The sequence below is a fragment of the Zingiber officinale genome, chromosome 3A (assembly GCF_018446385.1).
Source record: "Zingiber officinale cultivar Zhangliang chromosome 3A, Zo_v1.1, whole genome shotgun sequence".
Classification (NCBI taxonomy): Eukaryota; Viridiplantae; Streptophyta; class Magnoliopsida; order Zingiberales; family Zingiberaceae; genus Zingiber; species Zingiber officinale.
This window is the reverse complement of record NC_055990.1, coordinates 37,106,050-37,129,517: the sequence shown is the minus strand read 5'-3', so window position 1 is coordinate 37,129,517 and position 23,468 is coordinate 37,106,050. Positions and strand designations below refer to the sequence as shown.

Sequence of the window (23,468 nt, the reverse complement as noted above, 5' to 3'; positions counted from 1 at the left end):
AGGCTTATTAATCATATTTGGCATTGTAGAAGATCTCGTGAGATCATGCTACGTTTGCTATAGTACATGTGTCGTGTCAGTCCACGTGTCAAAACGTATGGATATTTGGGCCTTGGAGAGGCGTCGGGTCGGAGTGGAGGTGTGCCGGAGCATTTGAGCGGCAGGGCCGATCGGACGTGAATTGGATATCCGTCCAGGGAGCTAGGCCCTGGAGTATCCGAGTAGGGAGCTGGCCCTTGGAATATTCGGTCAGGGAGTTGGACCCTTGGAGTATCTGAGAGGGGAGCTGGGCCCTTGGAGCATTCGGTCGAGGAGCTGGGCCCCATCGGGGAGATGAATGGAGCGCTAATCTATAGGTCAGTAGAGCACAGTGGCAGCGAGGGCTCGAATGCTCGATCGGTAGTGGAGGCGGAGAACAACAGGGGTGTACAAGGAGGGCTCAGAGGCCCGATCGACGACGGAGGCTCAGAAGCCGAAGATGGGTTCGATCAGCGGGGCTGAGTGGAATATTGGATTGGTGGAACAAATGTCGGGCTGCGCATGGATCAGGGACGAAAAAGAAGCACAACGACAGATCTGCGTTAGAAGCATACGACAGTGTGGATCAAAAGCCAGATCATCATCGTCGACAACCAGGGATCTGCACCAGGCACGGCGGTATCGACGATAAGAGGCGAGGGCAGTGAAGAGGGCTCTTGGCTGATGCGATGAGAGTACCTGTCCTTTACGGCAGTGACTACTGCGAGCTCGCGGAGGCACGTGAGGAAGAGGAGAGAGGCACGGGGTTGCAGTGGCCGACGAGAAAAGAAACGATGTCCGACTAAGGCGACGGTGCAATTTGTGGGTAGCTATGGCAATGCGGTCAACGAGGCCGGTAGCGGTAGTGAGGGTTCGGCGACAGTCGTTCTTGAGAAAGGGAAGATACGTCCCTTGTGGCGGCGTGCGTGAGTGTGAGAGGTCATAAGTGAGGATGACGACATTCTGACAGGCGGCGACGAGGAGGGGATGACAATGCGTGAGTGCAATAATGTGCGTTCGAGAGAAAAAAGAGAGGACCCCCTTTTCCTTTGTCAAAAACCTACCCTAAAAGGGGGGAAACTTAATGAAATCTCCAAAATACCCCCCTGCCCACATGACTCAACATCCATCTCACATCAATATGCTTAGGAAGCAAGAATCTAAAAGTAGAGAGCTAAGTATGTTAATATTCATGGTTTCAAATCTTAAATTGATTCTAAGATTAAAAAATTATTATCTATAATAATTATATAAATTAATCCTAATTTATATATAATAATTATATAAATAATTTATTTATTTATATTTATATAATTAATAAATATTCTAAATAATATATATTAAATATTATAGCTTATATTATTATATATATATATATATATATATATAACTCCGCCCATGACGAACCAATCATGGCCGGTCCCAAGTCCGGATAAAGAAGGAGGGTTGCGTTTGGTTACTAGCCAACGTTAAAACTATAACAAATGTTTAATGAATAGATTCATTAAACTATTGTGTTAATGCTAAGTTGTTTCTTACTAAATTAATAATAGTTTAATAATAACAAATATGATAGAAAAACTAATAGTTTAAGATTTGGAACATGGAACATAGAAATAAGAACCCTTACTAAATTAATGGAGGTAGTAGATACGATGATTAGGAGAAGAATTAGTATTTTATGTGTATAAGAGACAAAATGGGTATGTGAGAAGGTAAAGATGATAGGGAACTCGGGTTTTAAGTTATAGTACACAGGAAAGAGTAAAATATGAAATAGAGTGAGTATTGTTGTAGATTGTTCGTTAAAGGATGAAGTTGGAGTAGTTAAAAAAGATGATCGAACTATAACTCTTAAGATAATAGTGACGAAAAAAATTATGAACATAATTAGCGTATATGCACCGCAAATAGGATTAGATGAAGCTACCAAATCAAGGTTTTGGGACGATTTAGATGAAGTATTACAAAATATTCCGCCAAATGAAATGATTTTAATAGGAGGTTATCTAAATGGACATGTCGGAGTGAAAAATGAGAAATATGAGAGGGTACAGGAGTTATGAGTTTAGAACGAGAAATGAGGAAGAGAAAACTATATTAGATTTTACGATAGCATATGACCTTATATTAGTTAATACATTTTTTAAGAAAAGAAAAAAACACTTAGTTACATTCAAAAGTGGGAATAATAAATCGCAAATTGACTTTCTTGTGGTTAGGAAGCAGGACAGAAAGATTTGTAAAGATTGTAAAGTCATCCCCGGAAAATTACCCAACATAGGTTAGTAGTGTTGGATATACGCCTAAAACATAATATCAATAGAAAGAAAATATATATAACTCCTAGAATTAAGTGGTGGAAACTAAAGGATGGGAAGCAAAATATATTTAAGGAAAAGATAAGAGTACAAGTATTAGGTGAAATATATGGTGACTCTAATACAACATGAGATAAAATGGTATCAAAGTTGAAAATAGTAGGTAAGAGTGTACTCGGTGAGTTAAAGGGACATGCACCACTAAATAAGGAATCTTGGTGGTGGAATGAGAAAGTATAAGAGAAAATGAAGGAAAAAATGAACAATTTATAAGAAATTATATATTTGTAAAAATAAGGAAATTTTAAAAAAATATACAATAGCCCAGAAAGACACTAAAAATGTAGTAAATGAAACAAATAATGAAACTTTTGAATGATTATATCAAAAATTGGATACAAAATAAGGGGAAAGAGACATTTATAGAATAGCTAAAGTGAGAGAAAGGAAGACAAGAGATCTTATTCAAATAAAATATATTAAAGATGAATGTAATAGGGTACTAGTAAACGACGGAGAAATAAAAGAGTGGTGGAAGAGGTATTTTTATCAATTTTTTAATGAAGGTTTATGTGACCAACTTAACTTAGGTAATTTAAGTATGTCAAATGAGTATAAAAATTTAAATTTTTATTGTAGAATTTAAATTGTAGAAATAGAACAAGTTTTAAATGATATGCACAATGGAAAAGTCGTTGATCAGATGATATTCCAATAGAGGTATAGAAGTGCCTAGAAAAATAAAGTATTAAATAACTTATAAAATTATTTAATATGATATTGAAAATGAAAAAAATATCTGATCAATGAAGGATAAGTACTCTAGTTTTCTTATATAAAAATAAAAGAGATGTATAAAATTGTGCAAACTATAGAGGTATTAAACTAATGAGTCATATTATGAAACTTTGAGAAAAAGTAATACAAAAAAATTAAGGAAGGAGACTACGACGACCGAAATTTAATTTGGGTTCATGCCTGGAAAGTCGACAAAATAAGCTATACATATTTTTAGACAACTAATTGAAAAATATCGGGAGCAAAAATAAAATCTACACATGATATTCATTGACTTAGAAAAAACTTATGATAGAGTTAGAGAAATTATATGGAAAATTCTAGAAAAGAGATAACATATATTGAACTAATTAAGGATATGTACGAGAGTATAACTACCAGAGTAAAGACTTCAGGCGGAGTAACTGAAGTATTGCCAATAAAGATAGAGTTATATTAAGGATCAACTTTAAGTCTCTATCTTTTTACACTAATTATAGACGAACTCACTACACACATTTAAGACACAGTATCGTGGTGCATGTTGTTTATACATAATATTATTTTGGTAGATGAAACACGTGTAGAAGTAAATACTAAATTAGAATTTTGGCGGGAAATATTATAGGAAAAGGTTTTAGGCTTAGTTGAATAAAGACAAAATATATTGAATTTAAGTTTAGCAATATTAGACGTAACGAGACAATTGTTAAGATAGGAGATGATGAGTTATCCGGAACTGAGAGCTTTAAATATTTAAGATTATTTTTGTAAAATGATGGAAGAATTTAGAGAGATGTCTTACAAATATAAATAGGATGGTTGAAATGGAGGAGAGCGTCGAGTGTTTTATATGATCGTAAAGTACTTCTAAAACTTAAAAGATAGTTCTATAAAATCGCAGTAAGACCTGTTATGTTATATGAAGCTGAATGTTGGACTATGATTTGAGCACATTAGTAGAAAATAAGAGTTGTAGAGATGAGAATGTTAAGGTGGATGTGTGGACATACGAGGATGGACAAAATAAAAAATGAGAGCATTAGAGTGAAAGTCAGAGTTGTATCTATTGAGGGAAAACTCGAGAGACACATTTAAGATGGTATGAGCATGTATTTAGACGACCAATAAATGCTCCAGTTATTCGATTTGAAATTATGACAAACACATATCAAATGAGGAAGAGGAAGATGAAAAGCTGTGTAGCATGGATACGGGTACGGGTATCGTATCGGACACGACACGGATACGGCGATACGAAATTTTTTGAAAATATAAGACACGATACGGCTAAGATACGACGATTATTAAAATATATATATATATATATATATAAAATTAAAAATCCTAGAATAGAAACCACATTACATCAATCATAATATCCATTACAAACAAAACGTAAACATAACAAAATATAAAACACCAAATCCATCTTAAACAAGTAAAAAAATCAAACATCCATATCTGTATCATCACCAACACCACCTTCATCAGTAAACAAGACTGACTCCAACTCAGGTTCATCAAGAGACAAATTGACAATTTCAAGTATAGAAGCACCCTCCATGTCCATGGAATCAAATTCATCTGCTCCAACATCCCACATCTTACTTTCTCCTTCACTATAATGTGGACTCCTCCTAGATAAAAGACGAAGATTATAGTGAACATACATCAAATCTTCCGCTCTTTGTGGTGTTATCTTGTTCCTCTTCAATGAGTGTATGAAACTGTAGGTGCTCCAATTTCTCTCACAACAAGAAGAAGAAGATGGTTGTCCAAGTAGCTTTAAAGCTAAACTTTGAAGAGTTGGTGCAGAAGCACCATGGATAACCCACCACTTAGTTGGAGACATTAAACCTCGATCACGCATTGCATCATTATCAGAAAAATCATCAATGGCAGCTGAAAAAGAGGCAAACTCCTCATTGACACTTCTTCGTTCGGATGAATTGGAGTAATATCTTTCAATGCACTTTTTCCTTTCCCTTGAAACTTCGATGTCCCTATGAGGAGGAAGACGATTGGGAGATTCTTGGAGCCACTCATGGCTATAATACCTATATAAAAAGATTGATAGTTTAACATCATTCACAAACTAATATTTCTAATTTGCTAAAACTTAGAAAGTTAAAATTTTTTAGAGCTTTACCTTGGATTCAAAGAATGCGGCAAACAATGTAGAGGTGTATTGCTTTTATTCCATCGCTCCACCAGAATATTATGAACAACCTCATAAAACTTTGAATCTTCACTATGAGCCCCCTTTGAGATAGCAACTCTCATTTTCTCTATCATTTCATCCCACCACTCATAGACTAAATGAAGACAAGGTTGATCAGTGTCTGCTTTCCTTAGCATCTCATAAATCGGACTTGTGAAAGCAAGTATATAATCAATCTTTTCCCAAAATTGATCATCCAATATCTTGTATTTCACTACTCTAGCCTTCACTACATCATCCTCCTTGTACACATCCCATCTTTCACTAATCACCATGTTTTCAAGACATTTCTTGATTTGTCTAAACCTTTTAAGCATAATGATCGTGGAAGCAAATCGAGTATCTGCAAGTGATAGCATCTTCAAGTTTGAGTTATCGTTGAACATCGATAGTCTCATATTGTGATTCAGGATAAAATTCTTGATCATTGAAGCATCATTTGCTACTTCTGCTATCCATTTGCACTCATCAAAGGCTTCTTTGTTTTGTAGAGAGTCAGTTGGTGCACAAATATTCTTCAAAGCAAGATTCAATGTGTGCACAACACAAGGAGTCCAAAATATGTGTGGATACTTTGCAAACAGGAGCATTATCGGTGACTACTTGGACAACATTCTGATGTCCCACTTCATTTATAACATTAATGAGCAACTTAGAGATGAAAATTTTATCCTTGTACTGGCCTTCACAATTTATAGCCTTCAAAAACATAGGACCACTTTCACACACGACTATGATATTAATTAGCGGTCTTCTTTGCACATCCGACCACCCATCACTACAAATACTAACCCCCTTTTGTTTCCAAGCAGTTTTTGTTGGCTCTAATAACTTTTCAATATGAGCTTTTTCTTTTTGAAGAAGTGAAGTTCTCAATAAATTGTATCCAGGTGGAAGATAACCCGGAATCGTTCGTTGAGTAGCCAAACTAAAAGCACGAACATAATGAGGATTCCTAGCAATATTGAAAGATAATCCCCCAGTGTAAAAGAGCCTTGCAATTTCAGAGTGGAGCTCATCTCTAGCATTCAAGTTAAAAGCTTTTTCAAGAGGGCCAAGTTGTCCTTTCCTCTTCTTTGTTAGAGTTGGATCATCATTTTGCAAAGGACCAGGACCACTAAATGATGATTTTGAAGCCATGTTTGATGATACAGATGACGAAGGCAACGAAACTTCTTTCGGTTTAGAATTCTTCTTTCTCAATTCTGCATCATCCACAAGTTGTTGCATGCGCTTCATTTGATCCATTGTAACAGCTGTACAACCAGCAATTCCAGCCCCTTTTTGTTTTAACAGATGTGCTTTCACCCTCGAATATGATCTTTTGCACACTTTAGTACATATATTGCATGACCAAGTGACATTTCCTCCTCCAACTCCCTTTTCCACCTTGGTTACAAATTTCCACAGAGGAGAATAATCATCAATATCTTCCTGTCCACTCTCATTTTGAAAACTTTCCATAGCAAATAGGCTGGAGAAATAACATAAACATATTGATCAATAGACTTTCCAGTTTCCAACAAATTAAAAAAGTGTTGTTCTATGGACCATTGCACTATTTGCACACTGCACAGGAAGCCCTAACCAAAATGTGCAGTGCAACTAAAATGTGCAGTGTTAAAACTGCTATGAGAAAGGTCTCATGGATGTGCAGTTCGGCAATTCCTTTTTTTCAGAGGAAAGAAAAGCGAAAAACAAAAAAACAATTTCAGAACCATGATTTCAGAAGAAAAAATAGAAAGGAAAACTTGCCAGAAAATAGAGGGCGACAGCGAGTAGTGACGAGGCGAGCAGATGCGAGCACGACGAGCAGAGGCGAGCACGGCGAGCAGAGGCGAGCACAGCGAGCAGAACAGTGGCGAGGTGAGCAGAATAATTGCGACTTTGGCGAGGCGAGCAGAGTAGGCGAAGCGAGGCGAGAAGAGAAGCGGCGAGAGCAGAGCAGCGGCGAAGGTTTGCATGAGCAGCGGGGAAGGTTTGCAGCGAGCACCGGCGAAGGTTTGCACTTTGCAGCGAGGCGGCGAAGGTTTGCAGCGAGGCGGCGAATGGGCGAAGGTTTGCAGCGGCGAGAGTCGGGAGGAAATAATCGGGAGCAATACAAAACCAAAGGAATTTAGGGTTTTGTTATGTCAAATTCATTTTAATTTATTTATTAATCAATCCTTAGAAATTTATTATTTTTCAATTTGAGCCTTATAATTTTTAGGTTTTTTACATTTAAGCCCAAATATATTCAAAAATGTGTCTCATCCTTGTCCTAGCCGTATCCTAACCGTATTCGGCTGGTCAAACTTTAAAAAAGTCAATGACACGGATTTTGCCGTATCCGACACGCGTATTTGCGTGTTGTGTCCGTGTCCGATACTTGAAAAAAAAAAAAAACCTGCAAGTGTCCGTGCAACATAGATGAAAAGAGACTTGGTTAACAACAATAAAACAAGCTAAAATTTATTTAAGTATAGATGATGATATAGTAGGAGATTGAGCTCAATGGCGTAAAATGATCCATATAGCTGACCCCACTTAGTGGGATCAGGTTTGGTTGTTGTTGTTGTTATAGTTTATATATATATATATATATATATATATATATATATATATATATATATATATATATATATATATATATATATATATATATATATATATATATATTGTATTTTGAAATCAAATTTATTTAAAAAATTTATATATTTATATATATATATATTTATTTTTTTAACAATTATTTATAAAATTTTAAAATTATTTTAAATTATGTAACTATATATTATATAAATTATCTATTTTTTACTTTATTTTTTTATATTTTAATTAAAAATAATAAAATTATATATTATAATTATATTAATCAATTAACTGTTTATCTAATTGATTATTAATTTATATAATAATTTATTAGAAATTATATATATAATTTAACGGGTTTAATTAAAACTTTTAAAAAATCCTTCTTTAATCTTTTCCTCGTGTATTTCCCAATTCCGCCTTCTCCCCCTTGCGCCTCGTGATTCTTCCACCTCCTCCCCTTCCATGATTTTTTCTTGCCTCGCTGTTGCCTTATCATTGCCTCGTCGATGGCCTCGCCTAGCTAATCTTTCGTCGATGCTTGATTCCTTCTTTCTTCTTTCTTCTGTTGTGCGTGTGTGACGCACGTGATGATGCACGTGAAATTGTTGCACGTGCTATGCCGGTCCTGTGTCGAAACGTTAAAAACCTTCCATCAATGATGCACATGAAATTGTTGTGCGTGCTTTGCTTGTTTTGTGTGGGAACGGTAAAAACCATTCGTTTATAGCGACATGGTTCGAGATTTCAATCCTTGACAACAACAACCAAGCCTTATCTCACTAGGTGGGATCGGCTATATGGATCCTTCTACGCGGGCTCTATCCCCTACTATATTATCATTTATATATAAATAAATTTTATCTTATTTTATTGTTGCTAACAAAGTTTATATTTTTGTTTTCCTCTTTCTTGTTTGATATGCACATTTGTCATAGTTTCGCATCGCCTAACTAGAACATTTATTGGTCATCTAAGTACATATCCACACCATTTTAAACGTGTATAAATTTCATTATGTATTTCATAATAAATTGATTTTATGATGAGGGAAATTCTAATTGATATTAGGATCATTAAGTAATATAAGATAAACATAGGAATCATGATCAAAGATGTGATGGATAAGATTGTATTATTGGTTAAAAAAAATTATTACACCCACTTATACGATTCCAATAATCAAATATTTTGAATAAAAACTATAAACTTGCATACATCTATTAATTCTAAGAATTCCCCTTGAGTTGCAATATAGGTGTGAGGTATTGATTGATGGCTAGCTTATGACACTTTGTGTCACAAATAGAAAAATAAATTGATATATGATATTGAGATGAAATTACAAAGACAACAAAGACATAATAGATTGTGTAACTTGAGTGACTTCGATGATGTAATACTCTGAATTGTATCTGGTCGTATTCTTTGAAAGAGAGTTTGTTGAGTTAATCTGATCTTTAAAAGTTTCAATATGATAGTCTTAATTCTGAATCAAATTGATGATACCACTAGACTTTGGAGTTTGCAATGATGAAGCCCACAATTGTCAAGGATGGCAAGGAAACAAATATAAGTAAGGAGACACATAAGCTTGATATTACTCTGAGAAAAAGGAGTAGATGTCAGAGGTAACATTTACTCAAGAGGAGAAAGAGGCACTAGAAGAGAAAAAACAATAACTTTTGAGATTGCAATTTATAAAGAATTGCCAACAAAATGAGATTAGGGTTTCATCATTATTCCACGAGCATAGAAATGCTGAAATTAGATTGAATTTTGGTCATTTTATTCTGATTTATGAAAAAGATGCCATGAGAGAGTAAAGATTTGACATTAGAGTCCACTCGTAAATGAAATAGTTGAAGAAACAAACTAGAATTTGGCTAAAAGAGGAGAAACAAAAACTTGACAAAGATTGTGAAAACAAATGTGGCATAACTATCATTTTTTTTTTTTTTTGTTTTTTTCTTCTAAATTTGGTCTCCTCGCTTAGACTTTTTTGAACATTTGTTAACCTCCCTTTTTTCTATAGTTTGTTTTTTGATAACTTTTATTAATAGCTCCACTTTTGTGCTATATTAGCATTTGTCATGCATTTATGTTTGTTCCTTTTTCCATCTTTGATGTATAACAACTTGGTTCAGTTGCCTCGACGTCGTGACCACAACTTGTCGGATAAATAGGGGGTCCATTGAGGAAGGGGAGAGAGTGAGTTTACATTGAACAAGGGAGGCAAAACACTCTCATGAGAGCATAAAGGAGGAAAGACTAGAGGTAGAAAAAAAATGATAATCCTAGTTAGTCTCATTGACTATCCCTCGGGGTGATCGGCCCGGTCCCATGGAAGTTTCCCACCGTCCATCAGAATAAATCGGGAAGCACATACGACGACTAGCCCAGAAGCTCAGCATTCTTTGATTACGCCCCCCATTTGAAGGAAAAATTCCTGCAAATACGCCGTACCTGGAGTTTGAACCGCGGGTGCTTGGGTGACAACCTGAATGTCCTACCGCGGCACCATGGTCCCGGGGACGGAAAGACTAGAGGTAGAGGGTGAAGTTCTGGTGGAGTAAGAAGGCTCAATGTCCCAGGAGGCTTAATCTATGTCATCACATTGCTTGCGCCCTAGTGTCTCTCAATTGAGCCACCCCCCTCCCTTCTTCATTTGCTACTTGCTGGGATTGATGATAGAAGCCTCCATAAAGTGAGTTGGGTCTTATTGTAGGAGCACTTGAGTAGGTATGACAATGATAATATGTTTCTTTTCTTAGGTTGCATCTAAATCTACAAAATATAGTGATTGTAAGATTCGTAAAAACGGTGAACAAATATAAAAGGCAAGGAAGGCAAGGGAGGGAGGCCACATCAAATTCGTGGTCCTCTCAGGGGATTGAAAAGAATAATTACTCAGGATTTGGTTGGCTCGAACACTAAGTTGAGAGGAATATGTTGGTATTTTATTTTGACAAAAGGGAAATTGTTACACCCATATACATGATCCCATTATTAATTGGCATACAATCAGTAAAAATTAATTTAATTTTATTGATCACATTATATTCCTTTTGAAAATTGTAATATTTGTAGTTAATATATGAAATTTGTTTTTTTTTTGCAATTGCAAATACACAAAATTTAAACATTCAAAGGGTACAATGTAATTTAAGTTCAAAGCTTTAAACATGACTAGGATGAGGGTTGTGGAGAGGATTTGAGCACCACTCAGACCGCCTGATATGTCATACTCTACATAGAATTTTACACTTGTTGTATTTATTTATATAAATATTTTTCATGTCTTGCCCTACCGAATCACATAATGCCCTTATGTGACCCAACTGCCTTGCCCCACCCAACTTCTAATTCAGGGCAAGGACAAAAATTCATATCCATCCTAATGGGTGGCCCACGACACATTATTTCCAAACCTAAATGAGCCAAACTTTGTAATATGAACATGGTAAATTTAATTTTAATTTTAATTTTAATAAATATGCCCTAGAGATCATTACGTAAATGTAATTTTAATTTTAATAAATTTGTATAAATTTAAATTAAAATGTATAAAATAATAGACTTATATTTATGAATTATATGTATTAATTTTATATTAAATTATCAATTGATAAACATTGTGAAAGTCATCAATCTATAGAACAGCAATAAGATCTACTCAATTACGAGTCATAAACGGTTTACTTAAAACCTAAATTCACAGATTTATGGGGCAATCACGTTGTGTGGAAGAGTTGTGTCATGCTTTTCTACCCCTACTCTAACATGCTCCATTGTCGTCCCGATTGTGATGCCTTGATGAATAGGGCTCTTAATGATTTCATTCAATTAAGCCCCCCAATCCCTGAGTGCATATATCTCGATGATCAACTGCTCAAGTCAAACTTTATTGACTGATTATATTAAGTCTACAAATATGCTATTATACACCACCCACTTGAATTTAATTACTGATGTATTTGAATATGATGATTTTTTTTTTAATATCTGATTGATTTATTTCTTTCCAATTTTGCTAGTGTCCAGATACAAATTACTTATTTATGGGTGATTATGTGGATCGTGGGTACTATTCTGTTGAAACTGTAACGGTAAGAAATCTCTACATTTGTTTTACTATACATCATACTGATTTTTCTCTCTACACTACTATTTTTCTCCTCTAGATTTCGGTAAGATTATAATATCCATGGGGTATTCAATTTGAGTATAATGCGTATACCACTTTCTAGGTTTATCATATAACAACATCTTCATATTAATCAAGCTTTGTTAGTCCTAACTATTCAAGGTTGCTGGATATTTCTTATCCTTCAATTGTGATTCTATGCAAGGTTATTTTTTTAAACATTAATCCATCAAAAAGGCAATTTTTTCTCTCTAGTTGTTGGGACTTGGGAGGATAATTATGAAGGGTTCATATGATGAATATTTATGTCTGTCTATTATTCCTCATCAAAGGGTAAGTATGATTCAGCTGCAACTCCATATGTATGTGCATGTGAAGAGATCATGATACTTAAGTTGCAACTTAAAAGTCAATATTGTTTAAAGTGCTATATGGACTGAGAGATTTACTGGGAAAGAAGGCAGAGGGAGGGGAAGGATTTGGAATTTCTTGCTTGGCAACCTAAATTTAGAGTGCAAGGGAAGTCTGCTTCCTTTTCTTTCATTCTTGGATGTTTTTTATTCCTCAAATATTGAAGGGATTCCGTTTGCCATTCATTTTCCTTCTTTTCTCCCCTCTTTCCTTCCTCTCTCCTTTTCTCCTGACTTTTTCTCAAGTTTTCAGAAAAGAACTTGATAACTTACTCTTCAGTCAAACACCAGTTGTTGCTATGGAGCTGCATATAATAGGTACCCCATTGACATATTCATTTCTCAGGAGAATGACAGGAGAGAGATGTTTGAGGTGAAAGGAAGAAAGAGAGAGCCAAAAAAATGTTTATTCTGACCATTTCAGAAGCATTAACTTACTTTGGTACATGTCTAGAAAGGAATAAGCCTAGGGTCATTATGTGGTTTGCAATTCAGAATGATGGCGCCCATCAGAATTAGATAAATGAGCAAAATGATTTATTGAGCCCCTTGACTCCCTACCGGACAAGTTAACAACTACTTGAGACGTGCAACATTACATGGCTTGCTTACTTTTAGGTATGTATTTTCCCCCAAAAGAAAACCCCCTATTCATTTTCTTGGAAAAAAAGCTTGATGCTGTAGCATGACTCTCATGTTTGATACTGACAATCTGTAATCATTCTCATTACTAATTAATTTCATGACGAGCATGTTGAATTATTGTTTGTCAAATCCTTAAATATGTTGCATGACATTTATGTTCACTGGTTTTTATCAACTTGAACAAGCTACAGCTCTGCACTTCCTTTTTTTGGCCTTTCATTATGTCTGATTTTGCCTTGTCTCATGGGTCACTTGTCGGCTTCACCCTAGGGAGTATCATTTTAAAAAAGTTAGTCTTGTGAGTTTTTGTCGGTTGTTTTTCTTCTGCCTGAAACCTGCTTCTTTCTATGATTGTCCATGCTGTTGTATGGCCACTGGTTATGCTAGTCATCCACCACGGTAGGTAACTGGAAATGCAAGTTGAATCTTCTAATGCCTTGGTGATTGCATTTTATTTTGCCATATCAATTGTATATTGCATTGTTTAACATGACTCACTACATTGAACTCAAAGTAGCACCAACAACAACAAGCAAGCTTTATCACCCTTCTATGCCATTGGGCTCTATTCTCTACTATATATCATCATTTATATTTAAGAATTTTTTCTTGTTTTCTTGTTGCTAACCAAGTATTTTAATTATTTGAACTCAAAGCAAATGATGTTTTATTGCAATGATATAATTTTCCTATTGTTCCCTTTGGGACATTATATTTTTTAATTGTTCTAAAATTTAACACACTCGGATGAGTATATAATGTATTGCACTGACCTCTTGGCATTTAAGCTTTTGGTGGCCCTCAAGGTTCGATATCCTCAAAGAATTACCATTCTCAGAGGAAATCATGAAAGTCGTCAGGTATGCAACTTCTCAAAGAACTCCTTTTTTTTACTGACAGAAGGACTATAGATTAACATGTTTATAAAGTAAAGAAAATTGACTAATGACAAATTAATATTGTGGATTTGTTTTATGCAACTGAATCTAGTATCACATTGCAGATTACTCAAGTTTATGGATTTTATGATGAATGCTTAAGAAAGTAAGTATTCACTTTTTTCCGTGGTTTCATCTTCATCAATATCACATTTTTACTTATCCTATAGTGACAATTTCTAGCATTTATTTGTTTGCTGATTTTCCATCAGATTTGGTGTTAACTTGTTGATTTGTGTGTATGTGTGTAATTCAAATTAAATGTGGATTACTTATGTACTTGTTCCATTTTGAGCATTAAAATATACTTCATTAACTTAATATATGTTGGTGCAATCATGTCCTTAACTGGTTTTAATGTTTGGACAAAGGGTTAAGCTTAGAATATATTGTCTTTATTAATGAGGCGTGCCAAGTGTGCAAGTGTAGGATTCTTGTGTAGGTGTAGGATTCTTGAGACACAAGTATAAACAATAGAGGAAGTCTTGACACATCAAGAGTCATCAGATGCGTGGCAAATGGAAGTCCAGGTCAAGGGTTACTATGTTTGACAAAAGAGGAAAATTCAGAAGCAAGACATTTTGGCATATGAAGTTTTGGAAGAGTATACTCTTGATATTTTTATTTTGCACAAAGTTGAGCGTGAGTGTTTTTTTAAAAAGGTTTACTGTGGGCTAGATGATGGCCTAGATTACGCATGAACTAACCATAGAAATGACCTTAGTGATACGGTTGAGTGAAGCTTGATTCAGAGTCGACTCAGGTTAAATGAAAAGGGAACAAAATGTTGTTGCTTGCTTCTGTTTGTAAGGTAGTTGACAAGGTTGACTTGTCAACAGACATAAGAGCAATCAATTGATGTCAGTTTGAGTCGATGAAAGAAACAATTTCAACTGATGGAAGATTAAGTTGACTAAGGATAGTTCGGTGCACGAAACTTCTGCCAATGCGGGGTCCTGGGGAAGATTAAGTTGACTATGAACAATTATAGGGTTACAACGGAATAGATAATTTGGTACAACGACGATATTCTAGAAGTTTTAGCAAGATGATTTTAGATAACCGAAGTAGTTGGTAAAGCTATTGTGGAGGAAAAAATAGTAGATTGGAAGGATGAAACAATCAACGGAACAAACGGAAAAGATATTATGAAGGCTAAATGAGGACTTGATCAAGGACTATAAATAGGGGTTAAAGAGCTAGGAAATGACTAATTCTCAAACCTTTTCACTCTATTTCTCTTGCCCTAATTGTAATTCTTCTCTTGTACCGAAGTTCTATTTGTAACACTTTCGAAAGGTTATCTGGGAGGAGAAAGCTAGTGGATTTCATGGAATGATTTGCCAAGGGTCATTGGCCATGGAGTAGGAGCCGAGGGTTCCGAACCATGTAAAAACTCTTGTTTGAATGTCTTCTTTATTTGCTTTCATATTTGTGTTTTGTTGTTTCTTGATTATTGTGCACTAATCTTCTGTAGAAGTTAAACCATTGGTTATTCACCCATTCACCCACCAACCTCCTTCCTTCAATCCAACAAGATCTCATGTCTCCTTAGTAGTTTTGAAGAAAGTGATACTTGTGAAATTGTTTAGTGTTTTAGTAAGTAATTCACTTCCTTCTCTAGATGATTTTCACCTTTTTTTCAATGACTAGGTGGTTGGATTAATACAAATTACAAAAACAACAACTAATGAGTATTAAGTTTATATTATTTGTACTTATTACTCCATTGAACTCATTAGGTGGTTCTGATTAATCCAGAAGTGATACTTAATGTACTTTTTGGAGTGACACATTTTGTACTAAGTTTCCTTGGATCAATGTGTTGTTCTTTGCGGGTGATAATATTAGGATGAATGTTTAGCTTTAACACTTCCCATTTTGTGGCAAGATAACAAGCATTGGTTTAGAAGGTGCAGGTGCAAGGTCTCATCTTTCTCGTCGTTGTTGAGTTTGTGAAGCATTTCTATTTTATTACCTTCACAGTCATTAAGCATCAAAGTCAAATGTATAATCCATCCTCCTTACTGGTTTTGCGTATATTTTTGGTTCTACAGAAAACAAAACCATGACACTTCTTGATTTGCACTCCGATTGTACTGTAAACTTCAGGCATATCAATTTCAACTTGTTCTAGTTTTCACAGTATTCGTTGTTCTTTAGTTCCTTAGAATGTTTTCTTTCATTATTTGATGACAGATATGGCAGCGCAAATGTATGGAAGACCTTCACTGATTTATTTGATTATTTCCCATTGACAGCCTTGGTTAGTACTCTAAACATTGTATATCTGTTTGTCTTCTCTATTTAAATATTATTTTAATTTTGATAGCCTAACTTTTAACTACCGTCTAGGCACTAAGCAGTGGGTTGACCGCTTATTGCATGTAACCACCTTTTAATACCTTGGAGATGAAATAAACGTTAGCCAATGCAATAAAGTAGACTTGATTTGTATATACTCGTGATTAGCTTTGCATGAAGCGCAATGGAGGGATAAGATTTATGTAGTTGACCTCAAATAGTTGGGACAAATACGGTTCATTGGTGTGGATGATGAATGTCTCTGGTTTGTTGATCCTATAATGACAACCTCTTTGTTGTCTTTTCAGGTCGAATCAGAAATATTTTGCCTGCATGGTGGGTTATCTCCATCTGTTGAAACCCTTGATGGCATACGGAACTTTGATCGTGTTCAAGAAGTTCCACACGAGGGAGCTATGTGTGATCTTTTATGGTCTGATCCTGATGACAGATGTGGTTGGGGTATTTCTCCTCGTGGTGCTGGATATACATTTGGCCAAGTACAATGTTATGCTTTTGTTTCCTTATGGTTGTGGTTACTTGTCTTTACTTAGCAACCTTGGGTAATTTCAATCTCAGGATATATCTGAACAATTCAATCATACTAATAACCTTAAGCTGATAGCCAGAGCACATCAATTAGTCATGGAAGGATACAACTGGGGACATGTACTTAGCTATTTTTATCCTTTTCAGTGTTTTCTGCTCAAATTTTTAAAGCCCTGATTCTTATAGTAGGTTTTGTTTCCAAATAGGACCAAAAGGTCGTTACCATATTCAGTGCCCCAAATTATTGCTATCGGTGTGGAAATATGGCCTCCATCTTGGAAGTTGATGACTGTAAAGGTCATACATTCATTCAGGTAACTCTCTTTCTCTCTCATGCATCTCTATTCTGTGTTGGAGTGTTAAAATTGATAATTCTTCGTGATTTATATATTATTTCATCTGGATGTTTTGATTGTAATACTGATAGGTATACAGTCAACACTGTCAAAACATTTGGGCATTTAGATTAAGATACAAATTGATGCCACAAAAATTTTGCAATATAAAAATATTTTGCTCCCTTTTTTTGGTATAAAAACTAACTTCGACATAAGTTACTCTGGTTGCTAGAAATTATCAATTTGTACTTGCTCTAACTAGGAAGTTGTGTATATTGTTCTCTCCTGGAAGGAGCTACTTGTTCTAGTCTAGATAAAATTCCTAAACATCATGCTCCACCTATTGTGTTAAGGGTGAGTGAATTGACGAGTACATTTGCCAGCTCTCTGCGGCACTTTCTTTTTTCTTCCTTTTTAGGTCAAGCAATCATGTGTAAAGACTTACTGCCTCGTGGATTTTTCCCATAAAATTTTTCAGACAGCTTTAGTGATCTAGTTTGGTTTTGTAAATGGATAATAAACAATTTTCATAATCAATGTGATTGTTTATTGCAGTTTGAGCCGGCACCCAGGAGAGGAGAGCCAGATGTAACTCGCAGAACACCCGATTACTTTCTCTAAGTCAGCTAATTACTAGTTACATTCTTGATTTCTCACAGCAATTACTGCTAGGTAATTTGCCTTTTGGTTGCTGACATTTTAGATCCTAGGATCAACTTGACATTCGTATTCCAAACTGCTAGAGTTTGGTAGTTACATGCATAATCATGTTGAAAGCGGCAAGTGGTGGTCATTAATCTGTAAGGGGGTTTCGTTATGGTTGGAGATGGCGAGGGTAACCAAGCAGCTCTAGGAGAGCAGCCTTTGTTATTCCGAAGTGTCATGATATTCATTCCCATTTCCCTTCTCTCTTTATTTATTTTTCAGTTTCTAAATTCTGTAGAGGGTTCATTTCAACTTGCACACTGCTTTAGCAAATTCATAGATTCAGTTAACCTTTCAGTTCTTCTTCTTCTTTAATTTCTGTATATTTGTTGTCCTAACATTGATTCATCTTGGTAGAACAACTTCAGGTTATAGATTAGCTTTGTTTTCCTGCTTTAATCTAAGCACAAAGAGGAAATTCCTGCAGTGAAAGTGACTGATTTCATTATACAAAGAAATCAAAGCCTATAAATATTTTCTGATGCTTGTTGGTTGATTAAGTTGAAACAATGCTAATTTCAATTGCAATCCAATTAAGAGAGTTTGGAACTTTGGATCCCATACCTTTGCTCAATGTGTGTTAATATTGGTGGAGGGTTGGGAGAACTGTGTAGATTGCCTGGATGGGTGTGACTGGCCTTAAATTTGAACGGGTGATACTTGCTTATGAAAAATATAGATAGTTCGGCAAATTACTAAACCACAACTTAGTTGTTGAATATTCAAATCACATAGACAAGTTTCATGTATTCAATTCTGTTTTTAGCTCTCTGTATTTGCTAGTGCCTACTCTAATTGATTGCTGCAGTAGACTAATCTATTCAGGACACTATTGTGTTGATGAATAGTGTTGAATCGATTGTTATAATATAGCATTCAATTAAAAATTTTAATTTATGTTTTAAAAATTATTGCTCTCAATGTGATATATGGAAATGATGTTTAAGAGTATTAGATGAACATATATGATCTTCTTTCATGTCATTCTGAGTTTTCTAGGTCCATCAATTGATTTTAATTTGGTTTTGATCAAAATCAGTTGATGGAGTTTAGAATGACATGGAATCAGGTATGATGTGTTCGTCTAATTTTTCTAATTATATTCATACTCGTAAACATTATTTTCATACGTCATATTGAGAGTAGTAATTTTTTGAATACAAATGTGATTGATTTGTATTTAAAAAATTGTTATCTTCAATATGATATATGAAATTTATTATATTTATACTCTCAAACATCATTTTCATACGTCATATTAAGAATAGTTATTTTTTAAACACGAATGTACATGAATTGATTGATTCATATTTAAAAAATTGATGTTCTCAATATAACGTATGGAAATGATATTTGTAGATATAATTAGAAAAACTAGATGAATACATCGGATATGAGATCTCAGAATGACATAAAACAAAGTTAGTTATTCTAATTATATTTATGTCCTTAAAATTTATTTTCATATGTCATATTAAGAGTAATAATTTTTTAAATATGAATCATTTTTTAGTTATAGCAATTGATTTGGGATATTATTAGGTGCTGATGATTAGTGTCCGAATTGATTGTTATATTATAGTAATTGATTGGGTCAAGTGTGAGTGAATGCGGAGAGATAAAATCAGAATTGAATATGTGATTTAGTAATTTCAAAATTTATGTATGTGATTTGAATATTGATAATTTTAACTATGTGGTTCCGTAGATAGTTTGAAAGTTTTCTATAAAAGGTTGGAGATCCCGTTAGACTTTAAATTACATGAAAGTTGGAGCGTTAGCAAATCAACACGTTCCATTGGAACTCATATCTATAAATAAAAAAAAATATTAAAATTTTAAAAAATAAGTACAGGACCGATCCTGATATCTTGATTTTACATGGCATCTATTATTACTATTGAAGAATAAATTTATCTAATCAATCTAAATAGAAATTTAATTAAATAAAATTTATACCTCCAAACGCTCGGATCAATCTAATCTACACAACGCATACAACGCATTGTTACTAATACTTGACCATAAATTGGTCATTATATGAATAACGACATCGTTAAACAAGGTGACTCTGGTGACCAACGACGGTAGTTGCAGGGCTGACAATGAAGGAGGGTTACACTGGACGATGGCTCTGAGCTCATAATTTAGGAGGTTTTTTTTTTAATTTTTTTTTTTTTTTTATTTTTAGTATTATGTATTATAAGTATGTAGTTGGGGCTTTGGGTAGTTGAGCTCAAATTCATATTTTAGAACCTCTTGATATTGTCTTTTCCTTTTATCCTTTTAGGTTGTAATTTGTAAAGTGGTAAACAAATGAAAAATTAGGCATTTGGAGTTGTCATGAAATAATTGGAAGGTATAATCTTATTTTTTGAAAAGTATAGGAATGATGATTTTGTTGGAAGTTTGACTATTACTAAAAGTCTTGTATTATATATGAACATAGTGTTGGATTGATATCGCGCTAAGTGGGGGAGGGGGTGAATAGCGCTCGTGGCTAATTCATTTAGGATTTAAAACTTTATCAAAGAAACGCAGCGGAATAAAATAAGAGACAACCACAGAGAGACACAGGATATTTACTTGGTTCGGAGCCTATGACGACTCCTACTCCAAGGCCCACGCTCATTGAGCGTTTACGTTGGACAACAACTAATATCATAAAAGATTTACAAATGAAGTACAATTAATAGCAAATAAATATACCGACGACAAAAGAAATGGCAGAAATAAAACTCCATGTCGTCGGCGTCAAGTTGTAGCTTCGTCGGAATTTCTCGTTAGCAGCCGGTTGCAAAAAGGTCGCTTGGAATTTGATGCATTAACTTGCTGCTCGAGAGCTCCTTTTATACACTACTAGAGGCGCCTCAAACACCATCCAAGGTGCCTCCAACATGCCGAGTCAGCCGCGTGGATCAACGCTGAAATTTTCATCTCTGATCCACTTGAAGGCGCCTCCAAGCTGGTCCAAGGCGCCTCCAAGCTGGTCCAAGGCGCCTCCAAGCTGCGGTCCAAGGCGCTTCCAGCTCAGTCCAAGGCGCCTCCAGCTCTGCCGCACATACTTCAACAACACCTGTAATATGAGGTAATAGACTACTTAATCGATTTAAGTCTTGTTAGTTTCTGCGGTTGATAGTTAAACAAACCCTAAACCTTGATATTATGGATATCAGGCCCAACGTAGGCCTGATATCATCGATATTAGGCCCAATGTAATCTTTGGTTAAAAGTTGGATTTTACATCATATAGATATTTTCCTCGCTCAACTCTTCCTAGTGGTTTAAATTGAGCAAAATTACAAATTAACGACAGTACTTGATTATGTAGTTGCAAATTTACTAATTAGTTTGGAATTTATTTATCAGAGACGATCATATAACTGAAGAAATTCTTTCTGAGATATGGAATACACTTGATACAAATTCTAGCATTGGACATGAAGCTAATGTAGGAGAAGTATCCAGAACAAATATTCCATCATCTTCGCAGTATAGTTGTGTGCCTAATACAAATAGAAATACAACAATAACAACAACCAAGCCTTTTCCCACTAGGTGGGGTCGGCTGTATGAATCCTTTTACGCCATTGAACTCTATCTCCTATTATATCATCATCTATATTTAAATAAATTTTATCTTGTTTTATTGTTGCTAACCAAGTCTTTTTTGGTCTTCCTCTTCCTCGTTTTATATGCATGTTTATCATAGTTTCACATCGCCTAACTGGAGCATTTATTGGTCGTCTAAGTACATGTCCGTACCATCTTAAACGTGTCTCTCTGAGTTTTTCCTCAATAGATGCAACTCCTACTTTCTCTCTAATGCTCTAATTTCTTATTTTTTTCCATCCTTGTATGTCCACACATCCACCTTAACATCCTCATCTCTGCAACTCTCATCTTCTGCTCATGTGCTCGAGTCATAGCCTAACATTTAGCTCCATATAACATAGCAGGTCTAACTGCGGTTTTATATAACTTACCTTTAAGTTTAAGAGGTACTTTACGGTCACATAAAACACTCGACGCTCCCCTCCATTTCACCCATCCTGCTTGTATTCTATGTAAGACATCTCTCTCAATCCTTCCATCATTTTATAAAAATGATCCTAAATATTTAAATCTCTCGGTTCCAGGCAACTCGTCCTCTCCTATCTTAACAATTGTTTCATTACTTCTAATATTGCTAAACTTAAATTCCATATATTCCATCTTTAATCTACTAAGCTTAAAACCTTTCCCTTTAGTGTTTCCCTCCAAGATTCTAGTTTAGCATTTACTCCTTCACGTGTCTCATCTACCAAAATAATATCATCTGAAAACAACATGCACCACGGTACTGTGTCTTGAATGTGTGCAGTGAGTTCGTCCATAATTAATGTAAAAAGTGTTGGGTTCTTCGGGCCGCGAAAACCGCTTTTCGCGTTGGGGAAACCTCGAATCACCCAAAGCCGTAGATCCGTGCAAGGAAAAACCGAACGAAAATACGAGTACGAGTTTCAAAGACTCTAGATCTACACTAGATGAGAGTTATACCTTCGAAGCGTGCCCTTTCGCGTTCCCGCTCGTCCAAGGAATTGCCGGATCTCTAGACCGTCAAGCGTCGGTCCTCTAGAAGTATCCACACGGATACGTAGGTTGAGAATACCTCACACAAAGGTGTGCTAGCACCTTGGTAAGATTTGGCCAAGCAAAGAGGAGAGGGAGAGGGAGAGCTTGAGGAAGAAGAAAGGAGTGAATAATACCTTGAATAAAATCAAATTTCATTCACCACTTTTGTGTGGCCGGCCACTCCATGGAGTGTAACTCCCATTCCACATTAATCACAATTAATGTGAAGCCATTAAGAGGTGTTTTGTAACTCCTATGATGTGGCACATCATGAAGATGTGGACCATTACCATTGGTCCACATCTTGCCACTTCACAATGATGTGGCAAATGAGTAACCTCCACTCATTTAATGTGGCCAACCCACATTAAATGCAATGGAGGCTTGTAACCTCCATGAGGTGGCAAAGCAAGATGATGTGGAGTAACACTATTGGTCCACATCTTGCCACCTCACTCATGATGTGGCAAAGAGTCAAGTCAAACTTGACTCTTCCTCTTCCTCTCTAGTCAAGTCAAACTTGACTCAATCTCTCTCATGGCTGATCTAATCTAACCATTTGATTCAAACAAACTTAATATAATGAATCTAATTCATTAAATTAAATTGATCTAATGAGTCATAATCTAAATTAGACTCATTAAATACATGAATCAACTTGAGTCTAACTTAATTAGCCCAATTTGGATTACTCTTAATCCAATTTGATTCATCAAATGAATCTAATCCTCTTGGTTCATCGTATGAACCAAATCTCCATCTAATTGTCCTTAGTGTGTGACCCTATAGGTTCTTGTAACGTTGGCAATACCCTAAACCCATTTAGGAGCATAAGGAATGAGCGGTATCTAGCAACACATCATTACTACCCAAGTTACAAGAAATGTCGAGATCCAACATCACCTTG

The 23,468-nt window shown here is 35.3% G+C and overlaps 1 protein-coding gene across 3 annotated transcripts in view; it reads left to right on the top strand.

The window, feature by feature from the left end:
* LOC122051737 (serine/threonine-protein phosphatase PP2A catalytic subunit-like) overlaps positions 1 to 23,468 on the top strand; it is a 45,745-nt gene that overhangs the window by 6,435 nt on the left and 15,842 nt on the right. For 2 of the 3 annotated variants that reach the window (XR_006131514.1, XR_006131515.1), the window contains exons 4-11: positions 11,949 to 12,020; positions 13,902 to 13,973; positions 14,117 to 14,157; positions 16,251 to 16,317; positions 16,664 to 16,855; positions 16,935 to 17,024; positions 17,111 to 17,218; positions 17,798 to 17,914. Coding sequence is in view for 1 of the 3 variants with exons in the window: in XM_042612998.1 (XP_042468932.1) it covers positions 11,949 to 12,020; positions 13,902 to 13,973; positions 14,117 to 14,157; positions 16,251 to 16,317; positions 16,664 to 16,855; positions 16,935 to 17,024; positions 17,111 to 17,218; positions 17,798 to 17,863 (708 nt within the window). In the remaining 2 variants the exon portion in view is untranslated. Of the gene's footprint in view, positions 1 to 11,948; positions 12,021 to 13,901; positions 13,974 to 14,116; positions 14,158 to 16,250; positions 16,318 to 16,663; positions 16,856 to 16,934; positions 17,025 to 17,110; positions 17,219 to 17,797; positions 18,245 to 23,468 lie in introns of those variants that run through there. The other variant, XM_042612998.1, reaches the window with a different exon arrangement.